General features: G+C 36.2%; 1 protein-coding gene across 1 annotated transcript in view; it reads right to left on the bottom strand.

Annotated features, from left to right (window-relative positions):
- Positions 1-5,521, bottom strand: part of LOC149191570 (potassium transporter 6-like) — an 81,139-nt gene extending 75,618 nt beyond the window's left edge. Inside the window, exon 1 of the mRNA XM_089406697.1 lies at positions 5,503-5,521. Coding sequence (XP_089262823.1) covers positions 5,503-5,521 — 19 coding nt within the window. The remainder of the gene's footprint in view (positions 1-5,502) is intronic.
- Positions 5,522-20,469: the final 14,948 nt, after the last annotated feature.

Genomic DNA, 20,469 nt, shown 5'->3' with positions numbered 1-20,469 from the left:
AGCCATACTATAATGGTTATTCCCATCACCCTTGTCAAAGTTATCAGCATAAAATACATAATGTTGGTATGCAAAGACCTACTGCTCAGGTGATTCCATCTTACCCTAGGTATGCTTCGCCTATCCTGAATCAATAGTCGCCTTTTGTAGCAACTCTAGAATTACTAGATCTAAACTGGTTCACGAATGATCCAATTGCTTACGCCCCTTGGTGGGGAGTGATTCCTCATAAACTTCCCTCTAATATTCCTAAATTCAATGGAAATCCAGGTGAAGATCCATCGAATCATGTAATGACCTTCCATTTGTGGTGCTCATCTAACACCTTGAATGATGATTTGATTAGGTTCACCTTTTTCAACGAACGTTCACTGGTCTGGCAGAAAAATGGTATATTGAATTTCCTAGAGCTTTGTTCGATAATTTCAACACCCTTGCCACTACCTTTTCAACCCATTTTCAGTTACCCATAATGTACGAAATGGGAACAGATCTCCTTACCAACTTTAAACAGATGATAGCCACTCACATTTCTAATCATATTCATGAGTGGTGGTGTCGTCGTCGAATGGTAAAGATGTATGTTCCTGATTAGGTTTTAGCTGAATGGTTTATAAAGTCATTATTGCCCTCTATTACAGAGAATGTGGCTAAGGGAGGAGTTGTCACTGAAGAGCAAATCATTGCTTGTGCACAATATTTATACTTGATCTATACTCAATCTGGCATGCTCTATGACAAAATTTCTGACGCTCCTAGACCAGAATTTTTTGTTCCTCCCACTCCTAAATCACACAAGGACTCTCATGTTGATGATGGCATGAATGGTACCACAAGCACGAAAATTGAAAAGGCTACATCTAAAAAATCCCATGCAGTTTCTAGTCAAAAAGCAAATGAAGAACCTCTTCCCTTAGAGATTAATGCCGTGTGAACCAACAAGGGCAAAAATCCAAAGCAACCAAGGGGCAAGAAGAAAGGGACAAACAAAAAGAAGAAACAAGAAGATTCTACTCCTGGGAAATCTTCTAGAAACCCTACTGGATGAAAGAAACCTAATCAACCATGTTTCATATGTGATGAGGACCATTACACAAGAGATTGTCCACATTGAGCTATGGTCACAAAGTTTTTAAAGACTTCAAATACCTCAGTGGTATTGACTAATCTGGTTGCTACTAATCATGCTTCCCCATTCCAAGTGCTTATGTTATCCATCTCAAAATAGCAAAATGGTACTTTGATATCAACAAGGAATAAAGATTATGGGAACCCATAGTCATTGAATAGCAAGGCTACACAGATCAACCTAGTAGTTCAACAACAACTTCGCCAGAAGTTGTTCCACCAATCATTCCTAAATTAACAATAAAACCACCTAAGGAAGTAATGCATAAATCGATGTTTAATCCTCGTGCTTGAGTATCACAGAATTATAATATAGTGGAGGATCTGGCCTAATCGCCATCCACTATGTCAACACTTGAAGTATTGCATAATTGCCCCTCCCAAAAGCAGGCTTTGTTATTAGTGATAGGTGGGATTGATCCAACGGATTCCAATCTAGTGGCCTTTAATCATAAAGGATACAAACCTTAGTTACTGGCCCAGCTCGCTTTCCTCATACAAGTAAAAGCCCTCAAAAAAAGTGTTCATCAAACAATCATTGATGAGGGGGAATCTACCTGTATTATTTCAATGAGTTGCTGGAAAACTTTAGGCTCTCCACCTATGTCACGATAATCAACGACATTAAAAACATTCGATGGAAGAACATACATGCCGTATGGGGTATTAAGTAACTTGCAAATCGAACTGGGGGGCAAGACAGTAGAAATTGAAGTTGAGGTCATTGATGGAAACCTTGACTGCAATATCCTACTGGGCAGGCCCTAGATTTATGCTATGGATACTGTTGTGTCAACATATTTTATAAAGATTGCATTCCCCTTCCAAGGTAGAATTACAATCATTGACCAACTGACCTTCCTCCCCAAAAATTCACAAGTTACCGAAAGAATTCCATTGATCCATGGAAGTTCTCAATTGCTTCAAAATATCAGAGTAGGTCTCCTAAAAGACCCTTACTTAATGGGTACTTTTGCCCTTCCGCCTCCAAGTAATCTGACAAAAGTGGCCACAGTGGATACCTGTCACATGATATCTTCTACATCGACAAAGATTAAGAAGAACTCTGAACCTTTTGATAGTGTCAATCATTGCCAGGTGTTGCCCCCAAGCCCTATAGAATTGTTGTAGCAATCAGTTTTTTGGGCATTTGTGGTGAACCCAAATCAAGGCTCGGCAAGTGTTTGGATAGATAGGTCTCTAGAGTATGGCACCTCTTCTAATCCTTGGTCTCATGTACATTCTACAGATGAAGGAATCATTCAGTCAATGATGATAGGAGAGGCACCATGGGAAGATCACCACCATCATTCCCAGCTTCAAGATAACAATGAAGATTATTCTAATGACCTTAATCATCCTTCAGTTTTTTATTTTCTATCAAATACTGTAAATATGATGAATTCCAAGTGAAATCTATCCAATATTGAAGAAACTATTGCCATTAATATCTCAACCAAACCTAATGTTGTAGACAATATACATGTTGGAAAATCTTGTTCTCCTTCAGAACTGGAAATATACAGTGCTCTCTTTCATGAATTTAGAGATGTCTTTGCATGGTCATATGAAGAAATGCCATGAATTGACTCGAGTATCGTTGAGCATGAAATCAAGATGTATCCAGATGTCAAACCAGTACAACAATGGCTTCGACCGGTTCACCTGAAGAAAGCTGCTGCCATTAAGGTAGAAGTTGAAAAACTTGTACATGCTGGTTTCATTTATCCTATTCCTCTAACTGATTGGGTATTGGATATTGTTCCTGTGATGAAAAATCAATGAACGATTAGAGTGTGCATCGATTATAGGGATGTAAATCAAGCTTATCCAAAGGACAACTACCCTACACCCTTCATCGACCAGATAATTGATGAATGTGCCAGATGCGAAGTATTTCCATTTATGGATGGATTTTCTAGATACAATCAAATCAATAACCACCCATAGGACCAGTCGAAGACTGCATTTATATGTCCATGGGGCACATTCATGTACCACAAACTACCGTTTGGTTTGCAGAACTCAGGGGCAACATTTCAAAGGGAAATGAACTACACCTTCCATGACATCAAACACATCGTTCAATCGTATCTCAATGATCTACCGGCTCATTCACGAAGTGGACAGACCACCCGCAACATTTGAGAGCTATATTTCTACATTGCCGACACTACAAGATACGACTCAATCCACACAAGTGTGTGTCTTGTGTTGGTTTTGGTCGGTTACTTGGTTTTGTAGTTTATAAGGATGGAATTCGACTCAACCCATGTGAGGTTCCGGAAATCATCAACATGCCTCCACCTTCAAATTTGTTTCAGATTCAGAAACTCCAAGGGAAAGCAAACTTTCTAAGGAGGTTCATTCCAAATTACACAGAACTTGCTAAAGGTTATACATGTCTTTTGAAAAAAGAAGTACCCTTCAACTGGGATCAGGTTGCACAAGCTTCCTTTGATGCTTTAAAAGATTCCCTAGTAAAAGCATCATTAATGTATGCTCCTGACTATCAAAAATATTTTAACTTGTATCTCGTCGCTACAGATACAACCATCACAATGGTTTTAGTACAAGAAGACAATGGAATAGAACATCCAGTGTATTATTTAAGCCACAACTTAAATGATATAGAAAGCAAGTACTCCTATGTTGAAAAGCTGGCTTTAGCAGCTATTCAAGCAGTACAGAGATTTCGACACTACATACTCTTTTGCAAAACTACCATTTTGTCAGATTGCAACCCTATGACCTACATTCTGTCATGTCAATTACTAGGGGGAAAATATTCCAAATGGATAGCCATTTTGCAAGAGTTTGATCTGGAATTCACCAAATCCAAATCAAAGAAATCTCTCGTCTTCATGGAGTTACTTTGTGACCTCCCATCATCGTCCAACGATTTAACATCTAAAGCATCAATCGTGGATAAAACTCTATTTCTGATATCATCAAGCGACCCGCGGTACAGAGATATACTAATCTATCTCCAAACCCAAACCTTTAGGCCTAAAACCTCTCGCTCGGAACAATGACGTACTTGATACCAAGCAAAAGACTACATGATCATCAATGATACACTTTACCATCGTGGTGTCGATACAGTTTTGCAAGGGTGTCTTACGCATGAGGAGGCTGAGAAAGCCCTGAATGATTGTCATTTAGGTGCATGTGGGGGGCATCTATCTGGTTACCCTACTACACAAAAGATCTTATGAGCTGGTTACTTCTGGCCCACAATCTTCAAAGATTGCATAATTGTAGTCAGAAGTTGCCAGGCTTGCCAAATCTTTGATCGCAAAACCAGATTGCCACCTGCACCACTGCATCCAGTAGTTTTTGTTGGGCCATTCGCTAAATGGGGCATAGATTTCATGACATGTAACCCCACCTCGGTCGGGGGCATGGGTATATCATATTTGTTGTCGACTATTTTACAAAATGGGCCGAGGCGATGCCTACATTAAACAATAGTGGTGAAACGACTACTCTTTTATTTTTCAATCATGTAGTCTCTGGGTTTAGTGTTCCACAGGCTATAGTCGTAGATCATGGGTCGCATTTTCGCAATCACATGATGGTTGAATTGACTGCCAAATTAGGACTGTCCCATGATAGTTCTACTCCATATTATCCGCAGGCTAACAGACAAGTTGAAGTGATCAACAAAGTCCTTAAGCGCATGCTGCAGAGAATGATTGGAGTCCACAAACGGAATTGGCATTTGATCCTGTACTCAACTCTATGGGCATATAGGACTTCAGTGAGAAATGTGACCAGATTTATGCCTTTTCAGTTGGTGTATGGTCTAGAAGTTGTCTTGCCAATTCAGTGTGAAATTGCATCTCTCAAGCTCACAATCGATCTACTTCCCGAAACTTCAGAGGAAGAGGCTTGTTTCTTGGAACTAATCCACTTGGATGAAACCCATCGTGATGCTGCACTGGCTAACAAAGCACATAAGAAATGTGTCAAAGTGCAATTTGACAAAAATGTCAAGCCTCGTGTCTTCTCGGAAGGTGACCTGGTCTTGATCTATGACCAGGACTCTGATAAATTAGGAGCAGGTAAGTTCGAATAATTATGGATGGGCCCCTACATTGTTAAGAGAGTATTAGCAAAAGGATCCTACGAGCTGGTAGATTATGATGGAATTCCACTATCGGAACCCCGAAACAGGTTGTATCTTAAGCAGTACTATGCTTGATCAAGCGTAGTAATCTCTTTATAGATATGCTTTTGTTACATTTTTGTTTTCGTCAAGAATTGTAATTTTGGTTAGGTAATCCAATTTTTATTTGTTGTAGACATTGGACTTTTTGGAAACATTCGTTGGGTACACCGACGGAGCTAGTCATAGAATGCGGAACCTACCTTCTGCAGCCTGGGCCATCTTTGCTCCAAGCGGTGAGTTAGTGAGTTTCAAAGGGATATGTATTGGTCAATAAACGAACAACATCGCTGATTACAACACATTGATGGAGCTTCTCTCTAATGCCATTTGACATGGCATATGTCAACTTGTTGTCAGGCTAGATTCGCAACTCATCATTCTACAGCTTACTAGTGTCTATTTAGTTTGAAACCTAGCTACCTATCGTATGTTCCTAAGGGTTAGGATTTTGGAAAGGCAGTTTGATTCCATTCAATATCAACACATTTCCAGAAACTTAAACACATTAACTGATTCATTAGTGAATTATGTGTTAGATAGACATTTGTAGCATTCGTAAAGAAAAGCATTTCATATCAACACTTGCATTTGGATCACATAACTTAACCAAAATAAACTCCGAAAATCAAAAATATGTAACTGTTTATAGTTTCACATAATGTTTTGTGTACAAGGCAAAAACGGTCATGCGACCAAGAAACTCAAAAGCAAATACAAAAAAGCATCCTATACTAATGATGTTGGTGATAACATGTCACTGCCTATGCGATCATATGCAAGAGCCTAGTCCATCGACTCAACATGCTAGTAGTATGGCACTGTAACCTCAAAGGTAACACTTCGGTCCTCACATCCTAAATATCAAGGGTAAGACCCTCGATTTGATCCTGTAATACTGCCAGGGTCTTTACTGTGTCTAGATCATGAAGGACAACCCTACCTACAACCTCTCCTGTTGGAATGTTAGTTGCCACCCTTGGGCATGCCACTAGTTGCACAGGTCCAACATCTGCACAAGTACATGGGAAGTCTTGATAAATCACAAAAATAGTATAAAACTGATAAACAAATATATGGTCAAATCATCTTTACCTATCACACTCCACTGCTCACAAGGTGGTAACACCAAATCTGGGTCACCACGGAAATCCATCCCGACATATGGATACTCTATGAAGACCATCTCCTGATGGTCGAACCACTCAAGGAAGGCATCAGAGAAAGAAATCTGTGGCTGACTAGCATGTCTAGCCATGAGATCAACCCATCTCTGCATCCTGGTTTCTCTCGGTGCTGGCAATCCTAGTGAAATGTGCTGAGGCTGCATCAGTGGGATCCTCTCCAAGGCAAAAGTAGTCAAAATGGAACCATAGCCCATGTTGTTGGATCTTCCATTCTTTACCTTAGAGAGCTATTATTTTATCAACAGAAGTACCGCCTCACACTAGTTGAATACCTTTGGTTACAGGCATTCCAGAGCATACTGCACATAAGATCTATTTGCCAAAAGAAGAGCCGCACTACCAGCAAATCTAGCAAAGGTGAATAAAATGGTCCTCAAAGACTAATTAGTGACATCCCGGATATTGATCTTGCCATATCTGCTAGGCTAAGATCCATCTCTACAAAGCTGACGGATATAATCTCTCGCCGATTCACCCCCACGGGCGGATCCCGACAGTGAAAAAGGGGCACCACGCCTCGATAACCCTATCAAAAAGTAGATATCCTCGATTGTTAGTGGAATAGATTTGCCTCTAATCTGGAATACCTGGTTGATCGGATCCCAAGCATCGATTAAATACTGCAACAAACTGATTTGTTGCCTCATGCTAGATATACGGAAGAATTTGAGAAAACCACAGTTTCACAATGCAGTAACAGTACCCTGATCATGTAAGGCAATTTTGTCTTCTTCTTCATGTTCGCGTTCATGCCATGTAACGACCATCTTGATCCAATAAATATCTGAGTCACAGGCAACAGATGAATTAAGATCCAAATTTGAGCAAAAATAGGCAAAAATTTCATGAAAAATCACTGTGTAAAGTTTCCTTTCTGCGCCCATCGCACCCTGCCAGTTAGCAAGGTGAGATGCATACTGACTGGCAAGTGTCCATCTCAGTATGCATCGTACTTTTCAATGCAAACTAGGTGCAATGGATAGAGAACGCATTCTTTACACCCCAGGGGCCTAGAACCAAGGAAAAGATTGCTCAAAATCAGAAAAAGATGGAATGAAAATTAAGAGCTCAGGGTTAGCTCCTACTTAGTCCTGACAGTGTGGAGAATAGTCCACTAGATCTCCCGAAATCAGCTGATGAAATTTGAGGGGGAAAACCACTCCAGAGCTCCAAAATCCCAAATTCGAAATGAAATGGTAAAAATGAGGGGTAAAACTACTTTTATGTTACTATTCATGTACTTCAAGTAAAATGTTAGTTTTAATTCAACTTTCAGGCATGTCTATGTGTATTTCTAATCAATTTGATGGAGAAATTGAGCAGGTTGAGCGACCGATGAAAGAATCTAACGTGTTAAATGGTAAACCAAATATCTCTGACCAATATCAAGAGAAATGTTCCTGTAAGGTTTAAGCTCGTTAAAAAATAAACTTGCCACTGAGCATAGTTTTTTCCAATTCAAGCTCGTTAAAAAATGAATCCACCTTCGGTAAATAACCTTCATGATTGCCCTACTATCAGCCTTTTCAAACCTTGGTTGTGTTCCTATTGTCACCTCCATTCATTTGGTTGATCATATGCTTCCACTTGATTGTTTACCCTTTTGAGGAATAGCTGCGATGAGTGATTTAGATTGCCACCCTCTTCACACTACCATGTTTTGAGAAGTTCCAAACTTACTTGGAACTAGTTGCTACCCGAAAATACCACTCGTTCCTTAAAAAACGAGTCGCTTTTAAACTATTTTTACACTCGTTAAGTATAAAAATATTGTCGAGCCATTGGCCTTTCCAGATCGTTAAAATAAGGGGAACACCATCCCTCCCATATATTTTAATATTTTTGGACCTGAGGGATTATCAAACAAAAAGATCGAGCACTTTTCTTTCTCGGCTCGCTAAAGCGATAAAAAATTCATCCCTTTCATATTATTTTATACTTTTTTCAGACTTAAGGGATTATGCTATGAAAAAGGACTGTTGGAGTTTCCTATTTGTCCCTTTCCAAACTCTCCAAACATGAAAAGGACTGAGTTATCTTTGTCGTTAAACTTGTTAAAACAATAGCGACAAACTTGTCCACCTAAACAAGAACGAGTCTCATTGATGCTACGCTCACTAAAACATAGCGACAGGTTTGCCCAAAGGGAAAATTATAGACCAAACATATGTTATCCTCCTTAAGCTTGACAAAAATAAAGAGGTACTAGTCAGTAATGACTGGGGAAAAAGGGAAGAAAAATTGAAGAATTTTATTGGTACCAAGTCGCTCTTGAACATGACACTTTCACTCCCTCACCATGATTGAGTCAGGTTGTGTTATTCCGTTCACCATATCACCATTGGTCCTTCATACCATCCGTGGGGTTAACGCTACCAATCCATATCAGTTTTTTCGACATATTCAAGAGAAGTCATTCAGAGAATTCACCATCCAGCAAACGCCTCATCCACTGCTATACCTTCACCCTTCATTTTTCATGATAGCCATTCCTGAACCTTATATCATCAGCTCGTTTTCACCTCCAGAAAAATGATTTGCTTTGTTTCACGTCATAGATGTGGGATACATCAAGGCCCTCCTACAATATGTCACTTCTTGTTGACATCAACTCATTATCCAAGAAGTTGAATTAGAAACAACCCTTTCAGTACTTTGAAGCTTGCATGCCTTAATGGCAAGTTTCTCACTTTCGGTGACAGGTTTACATCAATGACCTTTGACCAAAATATTTTGCATGGTGTTCGACATTAGCTCATATATTCACACCACACGAATTGTACTGTAGTACCTTGAGGGTCATTATCATTATCGGTGATTCCTCTCGTGCTTGTTAAGAGCTTACATTATTGGCTGGTAATCAGGTGATGTCTTTCCATGTTCGACTTCAGAACATCTTTTCACATGGATCGACTTTTACAATCAAGAAAAGATTGAACGAGTTAGAAGACCCTGGATCTAGTTTCATCCATTCGGACTGCGATATATTCAGGAACATAAAGACATAAAATGTGCACATAATCTACACAAATAGTCATCTAAGCAAAATAAGATGACTCTTCATATGAAGAATCACTTTGTCCTATGTACATGAAAATGAATTTATGATGCTAAGCATGGGAATGCCCACCTCAGCTAGATCATGAAAATAATATGATGATGATCTATTGCACTGTATCTCATACAAGTCACCTTCTAGTTCGAATACCTCGGATCCTCATGATAAAGCATTTCACCCGACATCAGAAGATTTACAACCTCATGCTTTAGGGGGCAACTGTTATAGACATATTTGGGCACCGCAACTCCAAACTCATATGTCCATAAACCAAAATCTCTTTAGTCCCTAAAAGTGTTGTTTCATACCCTAAAGGATCATGGTCAACTGATTACATCATTTCCCAGAAGTTCCACCTGAAAAAATACTCAAAACTGGCCAAAACTGGACCACATTGACTACTCCATGGTCAAGGTGTGATGCATACTGGCTGCCAGACTAGCAAGGTGTGATGCATACTGAAATGGCCTTCTGTAGGGTGTGATGAGCGAGAATAAACAAATGGCAGAGACAGTTTGCTAAGTGGAAGCTCATGGAATCTTCCAGAAACTTCTCATATGACACTTTCCTCTCTAAATTCGCCCAGGGATGAGTAAGAGATCAATGAAATCTCCAAGTGGAACCAAGAACTATCAGTGGAATGACACTAATAAAAAATCCAGAGCTGACTCACACCCTTGCAAGACATCTATAAACAGATCCCTCATCTAAGAGATCTAGAGGATGGAATTTTGTAATTTGTAAGGAAGTGTTGTTGGTTTATTTGTGAGAAGAGGCATTGTATTGTTGGGTGATCTTGCTTTTCATGAGGTGAATAGGGCTCCTATGCTAGGAGTATGATGTTGGATCAAACATTTGGGTTGTAATCCTCTCTTCTACTATTAATAAAGTTCTTTGAATTTTCCTCCATATAATCGTGTGTTTGTGAATCTTATTGTTTATGAATGCAATTGTATGGTCAATGTGTTTCTGATTCTGCATTGTTTATGATGTTTTAGATAGAGATTCTTTGATGGTTTTCTATTACTTTGACTCTATAGGGACTCTTTAAAGTGGGACAAGTAGGAGAGGAGTGGCAAATTCTATCAAGGGAAAGAGAAATCAAGCAAGGATCAAAGCAGAAGATCCAAATTGGTCCTCTTTTCTTCCCTCTTATCTATTACACTTAAAGGAAATCTGAATTTCTTTGATTGTTTGTTTCTAAGATAGCTACCCAGCTTAGTGGGACTAGCAGTTCGAATCGACAGTAGTTTTCCCGGAAACACCAACCAAGTTGCAATTCATCAAAAACACTTTGCAAAAGTTAAGTAAATGATATCATGCAGAGTTTAAGCCAAAGCTCAAGTATCAAAAAGTAATGTAATAGATTTCATGAGGACATGCAATACCTTGAGTTTGGGGGTATGTTGGGCCAAAGAATTATCCTTAAAATACATCCACTTTCACTCCATTCACACATTTTCTCACCTCTATTCCACCACCATGTCATCACATCTGCTTCACTTTCATCATTATATGGGTTACCTTTGTGTTTTCCAAAACATTATTAATTCTTACTATTTTTAAGTGAATGTGTGGTTAAACATTAGAAAATAATATGCTTATACTTATACCTAACCATTAGAATGAGTTTACCGAAATGTGTAGGTACAAAGGAAGCTTCTAAGGCACCCTTATGTGGCACTCTATGTTCAAATTCGAATCTGGGAAGATCATGAACCTCATGGATAAGATCATGGACCTCATGAAGAAGATCATGGAGGATAGGCTTATGTGTCACCATTGGTTTAGAGATATGTGGATTTGAAGACGGAATAGTGGATCATCATTATGAGTTTGTTATCATAACTTTTGTATAAATAGGAGTGTTATCTCCTTCATTTGTAACTTTGGAATTTAGAATTTAGAATTGAGAAGTTAGAATTTGGAACCTTAGGATCTTATAGGTTGTAATGAGAAGTTAGAATTTGGAATCATTGTAATGGAAATTTTAGAGCCTCTTGGGATGTAGAAGTTGTAGTTGCAATTTGCAATTGCTGATAAATAAAATGGAGCTTCTTTGATCTTCTACATTTGACTTCTCTTTTGATGTGCTTGTGAATCCTTGGAAGGGCCCCCATTGTTTAGCAAGTACACTTTTGTTTTGGTAAGAATTCATTTTATGTTTGTTTGTAAATTTCATTAGGTTCATATGTTTGAAATATTAATGAATGACCTTTTGTAAGAAAGTATTACTGTTTCTTTCAATGAATCTAATTTGTTTGATTTCATTAGTTTAAATAATTTGTTGATTAAGATGATTAGAAATATGAATGAACAATCTCGTGTAAGGGAGCTTTAATATTTATTACACTTGTCACAATGTCTTTAGATTTCATTTTGTTAAATGACTAGATAGGTGTTGGAGATCCCAATGAAAGACCTCCTATAAGGGAGCTTTGGCATTTCTTCACCTAGCATAGTTTAGTATGTCTCTAAGTCCATATATAGTGGATGATCCTCAAAGTTTACTTACCTGAATTGATAATAAATGAAACTCTAATTTTCATACACAATTTAGACCCAATAGCTACCTTCCAATGAGCGATGTATTCTGCTTTTCATGACATTAAACACATCATTCAACCATATCTTGACTGCTTACGAACCCATTCTGCTAAGCGTCATGAACATCTTGACCACCTTAGAGTAAGTTTTCTTTGTTGTAGACACTACAATATTCATTTAAATACACATAAGTGTGTCTTTTGTGTCGAATCTAGTCATCTCCTAGGGTTTGTTGTATCTAAAGAAGGCATCTAGATTGACCCCCTCAAAGTTGAGGCCATTGTGAATTTACCCACTCCATCATCTTTACACAAGTTGCAGAGCTTGCAAGGGAAAGCTAATTTCCTTCATCATTTTGTGCCCATTTATGTTGAACTTGCCAAAGGATTTACTCATTTGCTAAAAAGGGGGATCCCATTTATTTGGGATGAAATTTTTGGAAAGTCTTTCGATGCTTTATGGAACACCCTCATTAGTGCTTCTTTACTGCATCCTCCCAATTATCACCATGATTACTTCTTGTACTTGGATGCAATCGAAAGTACTATTGCCATGGTATTGGTGCAAGATGATGATGATGATGGAAACAAACACGTGATTTAATACTTAAGCTGAAATCTTATTGGTGCTAAAACTTGATATGCCCATGTCAAGAAACTTGCTTTAGCAGCTGTTCACAATGTTCAATGATTTCAACACTATATTCTCTTGTGGAAAACCATTGTGATTTCTGAATGCAACCACATGACCTACATTATGACTCGTCTGTTACTAGGGGAAAGGTATTCTAAGTGGATTTTTATCCTTCAAGAGTTTCATTTGGAATTTTCAATGCCAAATAAAAGAAATCACTGGTTTTCACCAAGTTAATTTGTGACTTTCCCTCCATGACCACATCTATAAGTTTTGATGAGTTCATTCCCGAAGAAACTCTTTTTCCCATCAGCACCCTTAACCTGTGGTACAGGGATATTATTTTTTATATCCAAACCCAAACTTTTCGATTAGAGTTGTACAATCCTGAATGTCGTTGCATTCGACATTAGTCCCAACCCTATCGAATCTTTAGCGATACTTTTTACCATGTTGATGTCAATTCTATCCTTCATCAATGTCTAACACTTGAAGAAGATGAGAGAGTCCTAAATGACTACTACTATGGGGCTTGTGGTGGTCATATCTCAGGATATGCTACTGCTCAAAAAATCCTTCACACTGGTTATTTCTAGCTTTTGATATTTAAAGATTGTATTTTAGCAGTCCAAAAATGTCATGGTTGCTAGATTTACAAGCATATACATCATAACCCACCCACACCCCTACACCCAGTTGTTACTGTTGGCCCCTTTTCTAAATGGGGTATTGATTTCATGAAATGTAACCCTTGCTCAGCCGGGGGCATGGTTATATCATCGTCACCATTGATTATTTCACTATATGGGCCGAGGCGATGCCCACATGTGCTGCTGATAGTAAAAATGCCGCTAAATTTATTTTCAACCATGTCATAACTTGATTTTGTGTCTCTCAAGCCATAGTCACTGATCATGGATCTCATTTCCAACATTACATGATGACAGAGCTCACTGCTCGGTTAGGTTTGCGTCATGACAACTCAACTCCTTATTCTCCACAAGCCAATGGCCAAGTTGAGGCAGTCAACAAAGTCTTGGTTACCATTCTTCAACGCACCATTGAGATGCATAAATCAAATTGGAATCTCATGGTATTTTCATCTCTTTGGGTTTACCAAACCGCAGCTAAGATCACCACTAGATTCACACCCTTTTAGATGGTCTATGGTCTAGAGGAAACTCTTTTGATTGAGTGTGAAATTCCTTCACTGAAACTAGCTATCAAATTACTCCCTAATACCTCACCTAAGGAGGAACGTTTAATTTACCTCGAAAGGATCAATGAAACTCGCCTTATTGCAGTGTTAGTAATTGAAGCCCAGAAGAAACGAGTTAAGGCTCAATATGATAAAATTATTTCTCATCGTGTTTTTTTCTGAGGGTCACTTGGTATTTCTATATGATTAAGCCAATGATAAATTGGGAGATGGTAAATTCAAACCAATGTGGCATGTTCCTTACATTGTTAAACGTGTTTTACAAAAAGGTGCCTATGAGTTATCAGATTATGAAGGAAATTCTTTCGCTAAGCCTCGAAACGAGCTTTACTTAAAGAAGAATTATGCATGATTTTTCATGTAAATACTTTTGTATATTAGTGTGTTTTCATTAGTGTGTAGTGTGGTTTTGGTTTGTTACTTTTCTTTTGCAAATGTTTTCCTCTGCTTACCTAATTCTCTACTTGGTTTGTAGATGTCATCCAACCATTACATCGATTTTTCTGATGATTCTTATCGTAGTACACAGAATCTATCTTCTACTGCATGGAAAATCTATGACCCTAATGGTGAGTTAGTGAATTTGCAAAGTATATGTTTAGGTCATATGACTAATAACATTACCACATATAGTGCAGTCATCGTACTTTTGTCAGAAGCTATCATTCTTGGCATTAGAGAGTTAATCGTGAAACTTGATTCACAACTCATTGTACTACAACTTAATGGAAAATATTTAGTTAGAAACCCTCAGATTTTTAGAATGTATTTGTGAGTTCGTCTCTTGGAACAAGACTTTTGATCTTATTACTTATCATCACATTCCAAGATGCATGAATACATTAATAGATGCATTGGATAACTATGTGTTAGATAGACATTTGCGTAACATGTAAATCATAAATCATCACATAATAGACATGGTAAACAAATATATATATATATATATATATATATATATATATATATATATATATATATATATATATATATATATATATATATATTGTAGAGTTCCATAATTGTTTTGTTTTGACATCCATTTTTCTCCATTTTCTTCTTTTTCATCATCACTATCAATTCAATAAAAGTAGTAAATCATAGATTTTGATAAGGTAAAAGCTCTTACATGCCTTATTTTTCATATTCATTAATGTGTCTTATTGTTATGTCAAAGATTGAATTAGCTACGGAATTAACATGATTCTGCAACTATTTTATAAACCTGTAGCCACCTCCATGGTTTGCAGGGTTCTCATGTGTGAATGAAGTAAATAAGCACATGGGTAGTTGAAGATTGATCCCTTCATGGATATCCTCCTATTCGCTTGAGCAAATTCACTAAAGGAATGACATAGTGGTGCGGTCAAACGCATGGGTCAAGAATGTAGCAACAAAAGTCCAAATGCATCATGTTTCCTTGATTTGCTTTCCAAATAGAAAATTGATGAGATAACACTTTTTCTATTTAGTTTCAAATTTGAATAAGGATTTATTAACAGACTTGTAGGCATAGAAGTCCCAAACTGTTGAGCATGCATTTTATATATAATTATGTATCCTCTGTAAATAATGAGGAGGAAGTAATAGTTAATTTCTGAACAATTGTGAAACAAAACTTTGTTCTTGTATTCATTGAAGTTACCTTTCTATGATTTTATGTGTGTGTGAGTGTGATTTACACCTACTAGATGCGGAGGGTCCCTGTAGATAGTCAAGGTTTTAGTTTATTTCATTTCATTTCTTTATGCTTTTTTACATTTAATCACTTTTTGTTATTGCATTATCACTGCATTCTAGTTTAAATTTACTTACTTTGTTGTTTTCATCATCTCACTATAACTCAATTATTTCGTTATTTTGTTTGTGCTTACAGTCATTTAATGTTTAGTTCCTCAACTTTTTTCGCTTAATTACAGTTAGTATTTTCATGATTTTAGAATTAGAACTTGTATCTACTATGTAGTTAGCAATTAGAAGATTACTTCCATGCTCTTTAGATATATTTTGTAGAGAAGCTTTTGAAGGATCATTAGCATAATTTCAATACCCCGTTTTATAGAAGCAAAGTGTTTAGATAGGTTCATAATTTTAGGATGAATAACATAATATATTTTAGGATGATACTCAATATAGATATGACCTGGTAGTTTAAATCTAACAATATCTTAACTTCCACTTATTAATTTGTAGAAATCTAACTCTAGATAACAATGAAAATCCCAAAATAAACATAACCATCATCTTACAAATGAAGGGAAAGGATTCTAGCATATATAATGCACTTGCACTTCATAATTTTACCAACTCTAGTCGATAATTTATTCTTGCAATTTAAGAAAACTAAATTTTTACCAAACATTTTGGCGTCGTTGCTAGGGAAGTGTAAATAGAAGCCTTAAAAGAAAAAACCAAATAAAAACATGATATGCATAGGGAAAGAGACTCTAGATGTAGGTTTTTAGGTCGAGGAAGAATTTTAATTCCTACATCATCACTCACTCCACCACAACCTCATAGTTCCACACCACCCACACAAACTCGAATTCCATCCATAGTAGTCCAATATAGACTTCCTCAAGTATTAAGATCTGAAATCTAATCTAAAGGTTCACCAACTTCATCAACAGAGGCTATAATAGAAGTAGATCCTACATCTCCAACAACTAGAATAATTTTTTATCTTCAACTGGAGAAAAACTTCTAACTCAAGAGTTGGAAGTGCCTATTGAAGAAGAAGAGGAAGAAACTTACTTCAAACAATTTATAGAGGATCCAAAAGAACTAGAGGAAAACCTAGATCATCCTGCTGTAGAACCAGATATATATTCTGAGGAATCCATCATGGGTGAAGAAGGAGAAGGAGAAGTACACAATGTCAATGGTGAAAAACATAGGATTGGAGGAGTAGAAGGAGGAAACAGAGGAGGTGGAATATGAGGCGGTAGAGGTAGAGGAAGAGGAAATATAGAACTTTTTGGGTTCCCTATATTTGATGAGGATAAAACATTAATAATGAAATACATCTTGCCTTCTATCTTCCCCAATTTTCATGGAATAAGAAGTAAAGACCCAAAGAAATTTCTCTTTGAATTTGAAGTATTATGTAAATCATATGATTATCTTCATGATGCTCAAAAACTAAAATTGTTCCCTGCCACCTTAAAATATTCAACATTAAAATGGTTTATGAGTTTAGAAACGAATTCTGTAAAGACATGGGCACAAATGAAAGATGCATTCTTAGAGAAATATAAGGATTATTTTATGCCTCATAGCAATAAAGATGTAGTCTTTAAAATGGTACAAAAAGAATATGAGAATCTTGAATACTTTGTCGAAAGATTTGTTTATAATATCAAAAGGGCGAAAATGAATAATTTGGATAAGGAAACTTTGAAAGCTCTCTTACTCAAATCCATTAAAGATGAGTGGATTGATATTGTCAATGTAATGGGAAAAGGAGATATTTCTCAGTTACCATTTGTATATATTTGTGATCTATGTGTACATATTTCAAGAGGTAAAGAAAGAACAGGGAAAAGTTCAAGGGGTCATCTTTTATGAAGAGTAAATAAATCTACAATCGAAAAAAGTAAGTAGGGCAGAAATAAGTAGTTTTCTTGATAACTTTAAAACATATATTTTAGGGAGTCTCAGCGAGAAAATTGACACCCTTAAAATACAAAACAAGCAGAAAGTTGAAAATGCTGCATTATCCATCTTTTGTCCTAGGTTTAGAAAGAAACATGGTCTGAGAGAACGTCCTTTAGATTTAAAAGGCATAAAAACCTATGTTATATGTGCAAAAAATCATGATACAAAAGAATGTCCATCTATACTAGGTCTGAACATTGTGTTTAGTGAACAAGGAATTCAAAATCAGGGAGACCCTGTTTACTTTATTGCCAAAAGACCACGGAAAAATCCTCAAACAAATCAAACTCAAGGTTTTAATCCTAAAAAAATTGTGCAATCTTCACAAAATAATTGGAATCCACCTATGCCATGGAAGCCTTGGGCTTAACCACAATCTTCGAATCAAGTATGGAAAAATCCTTATGGAAGATACTCTCAATATCAACAATATCCACCACCTTATCCAAATTTTCCACAATACTTCCATCAAAAAAACCAGTTACCTCAAGCTCAAGCTCAAAATGTAAGTCCACAACTTTATTTTCCATTTTCACAAAGACTAAATGAATTACCCGTTCAACCACTCCCTAATCCAAACAATAAAACTTCACAACCTGTTTACAAGTTAGAAGTACAAAATCCTGAAACTTATATGATAACTCCATTAGATCTGAAACATGTTCAATTAAGGTCTGGTAGAATATTAGAAAGGAAGAAACCATCTATTGTTATTTAGGAAATAGAAAAGAATTCTCAAAAAGATAATAATAACTCTGAAGAAGAGATTTCCCTTCCTTAGAAAGAAAATATTGAAAAAAAAAATCCTACACATTTTAATAATACTCCTATTATATAACAATCTTTAGTATCTATATCAGGACCACCTTTTCTTGAAAGGTTTAAAATCGATAAAGGAGTAGAAAAACAAATCATATTGCCTAATTATGATATGTTAGGTGAATTGAAAAATGTCTCTATAAAAATTCCTTTATTACAAGCAATAAAAGAAATATTGATTTTTGCAAAATCAATTATGGAATTGAGTACTAAAGGATCAAGAAGAAAAAGAAAAGAAATGAAAATAACTCATCTAGTTGGGAGAATTGCGGATATCATGATAGGGAAGACAACAATTCAAAAATATTTAGATCCAGGAAGCCCCATTGCGAAAACACACATAAATGGAACTGAAATACCAAATGCACTGATCGATCTAGGAGTAGCCATAAACATAATGAGAAAACAAACTATGGATAACTTAAAACTTCATAATCTTCAATACACACCAACATTGTTACAATTAGCAAACAGATCTGTAATTAAACATGATGGTGTGTTAGAAGATATATATGTATCCTTAGATTCTTCAGAATATCTTGTTGATTTCATGATTCTAACACCTAAGAATAATTTAGGAGGACATTCATTAATTTGAGGAAGGTCATGGTTATCTATAGTCGATGCTTTTATCAGTTGTAGATCAGGAGACATGTTTATCTCAGATGGAAGCTCAACAAAGAAATTTACATTGTACCCACCTACAAAAAAAATGATAGAAGTAGAAAATGAAGAATGGATAGATGATGATAATGATATACAACCAATTTTCACTATTTCACAAATAAATGAATAAGATCAAATTTTAAATTCAATAGAAAATAATGAACCCTCTTTATATTGTGACAATAGTCAAAATTTTCAAGAACAATGTAATATTGAATATCTATCATCTAGAAAAATGTATTTATATTCTATGGAAAAATTTGGAAACTCTTCGATATAATTTTTTCCGGGAAAAATATTGAACATCAATGAAAACCTGGAAGAATTACAGAAAAACAAACTTGTAGAAATATTGCAAAAAAACTCTTCCTCATATGCATAAGAATATACTGATATGAAGGGAATTGATCCTAAAACCTGCATGCATCATATTTATATTGAAGAAAATGCTAGACCAGTTCGACAGCCACAAAGAAGAATGAATCCAAACTTAAAATAAATTGTTAAAGAGGAATTGTAGAAACCGTTAAATGTAAATTTCATTTATCCAATATTAGGTAGTTAATGGGTTTCACCCCTAGTAATCGTTCCTATGAAAAATGGAAAATGGAGAGTATGAATTGATTACAGGGAGTTGAATAAAGAAAATTTGAAATATCATTTTCCACATCCTTTCATAGATCAAGTTTTAGATACATTAGCAGGAAAAAAATATGTCTTATTTTTGGATGATTTTAGTGCGTATAATCAAATTCATGTAGACCATGAAGATCAAGACAAAACCAAATTCACTTTTCCATGGGGGACTTATTCTTATCGAATACTTCCTTTTGGATTATGCAATGCCCTAGCAACATCCCAAAGAGAAGTACTAGGAATTTTCTCTAATCTTACTCATGATTGTGTGGAAGTGTATATGGATGATTTTACAGTTTATGGAAATTCTTTTGAAGATTCAGCACTTGAAAATTTAGAAAACGTTCTCATAAGATGAAAAGAAGAAAATATTTCATTAAGTCATGAAAATTGTTTTATGATGCTTAATGAAGAATTTTTTCAGGTCACCATATTTCAGGAAATGGAATTAAGGTAGACTCATCTAAGGTGGAAATTATTTCCAAATTATCAATCCCAAGTTGTCAATGAGATGTTAGAAGTTTTCTTGGTTTTACTAGATATTACAGAAGATTCATATAAAAATTTACAAAGATTGCATCTCCACTCTTCAAATTACTCACCAAAGATTGTGATTTCAGTTGGAACTCTGATTGTCAAAAGGCTTTTGAAACTTTGAAAAACAAGATCTTCGAAGCACCCATTTTAAAAGGACCTAAGTGGAAATTTCCTTTCCATATATCAACTGATGCTTCAGACACAACTCTAG

This window comes from Pinus tabuliformis, chromosome 2_2, assembly GCF_031772625.1.
Source record: "Pinus tabuliformis cultivar Carrire ecotype Pingquan chromosome 2_2, CPIR1, whole genome shotgun sequence".
NCBI classification, from domain to species: Eukaryota; Viridiplantae; Streptophyta; class Pinopsida; order Pinales; family Pinaceae; genus Pinus; species Pinus tabuliformis.
This window is presented reverse-complemented; position numbering and strand designations above follow the sequence as displayed.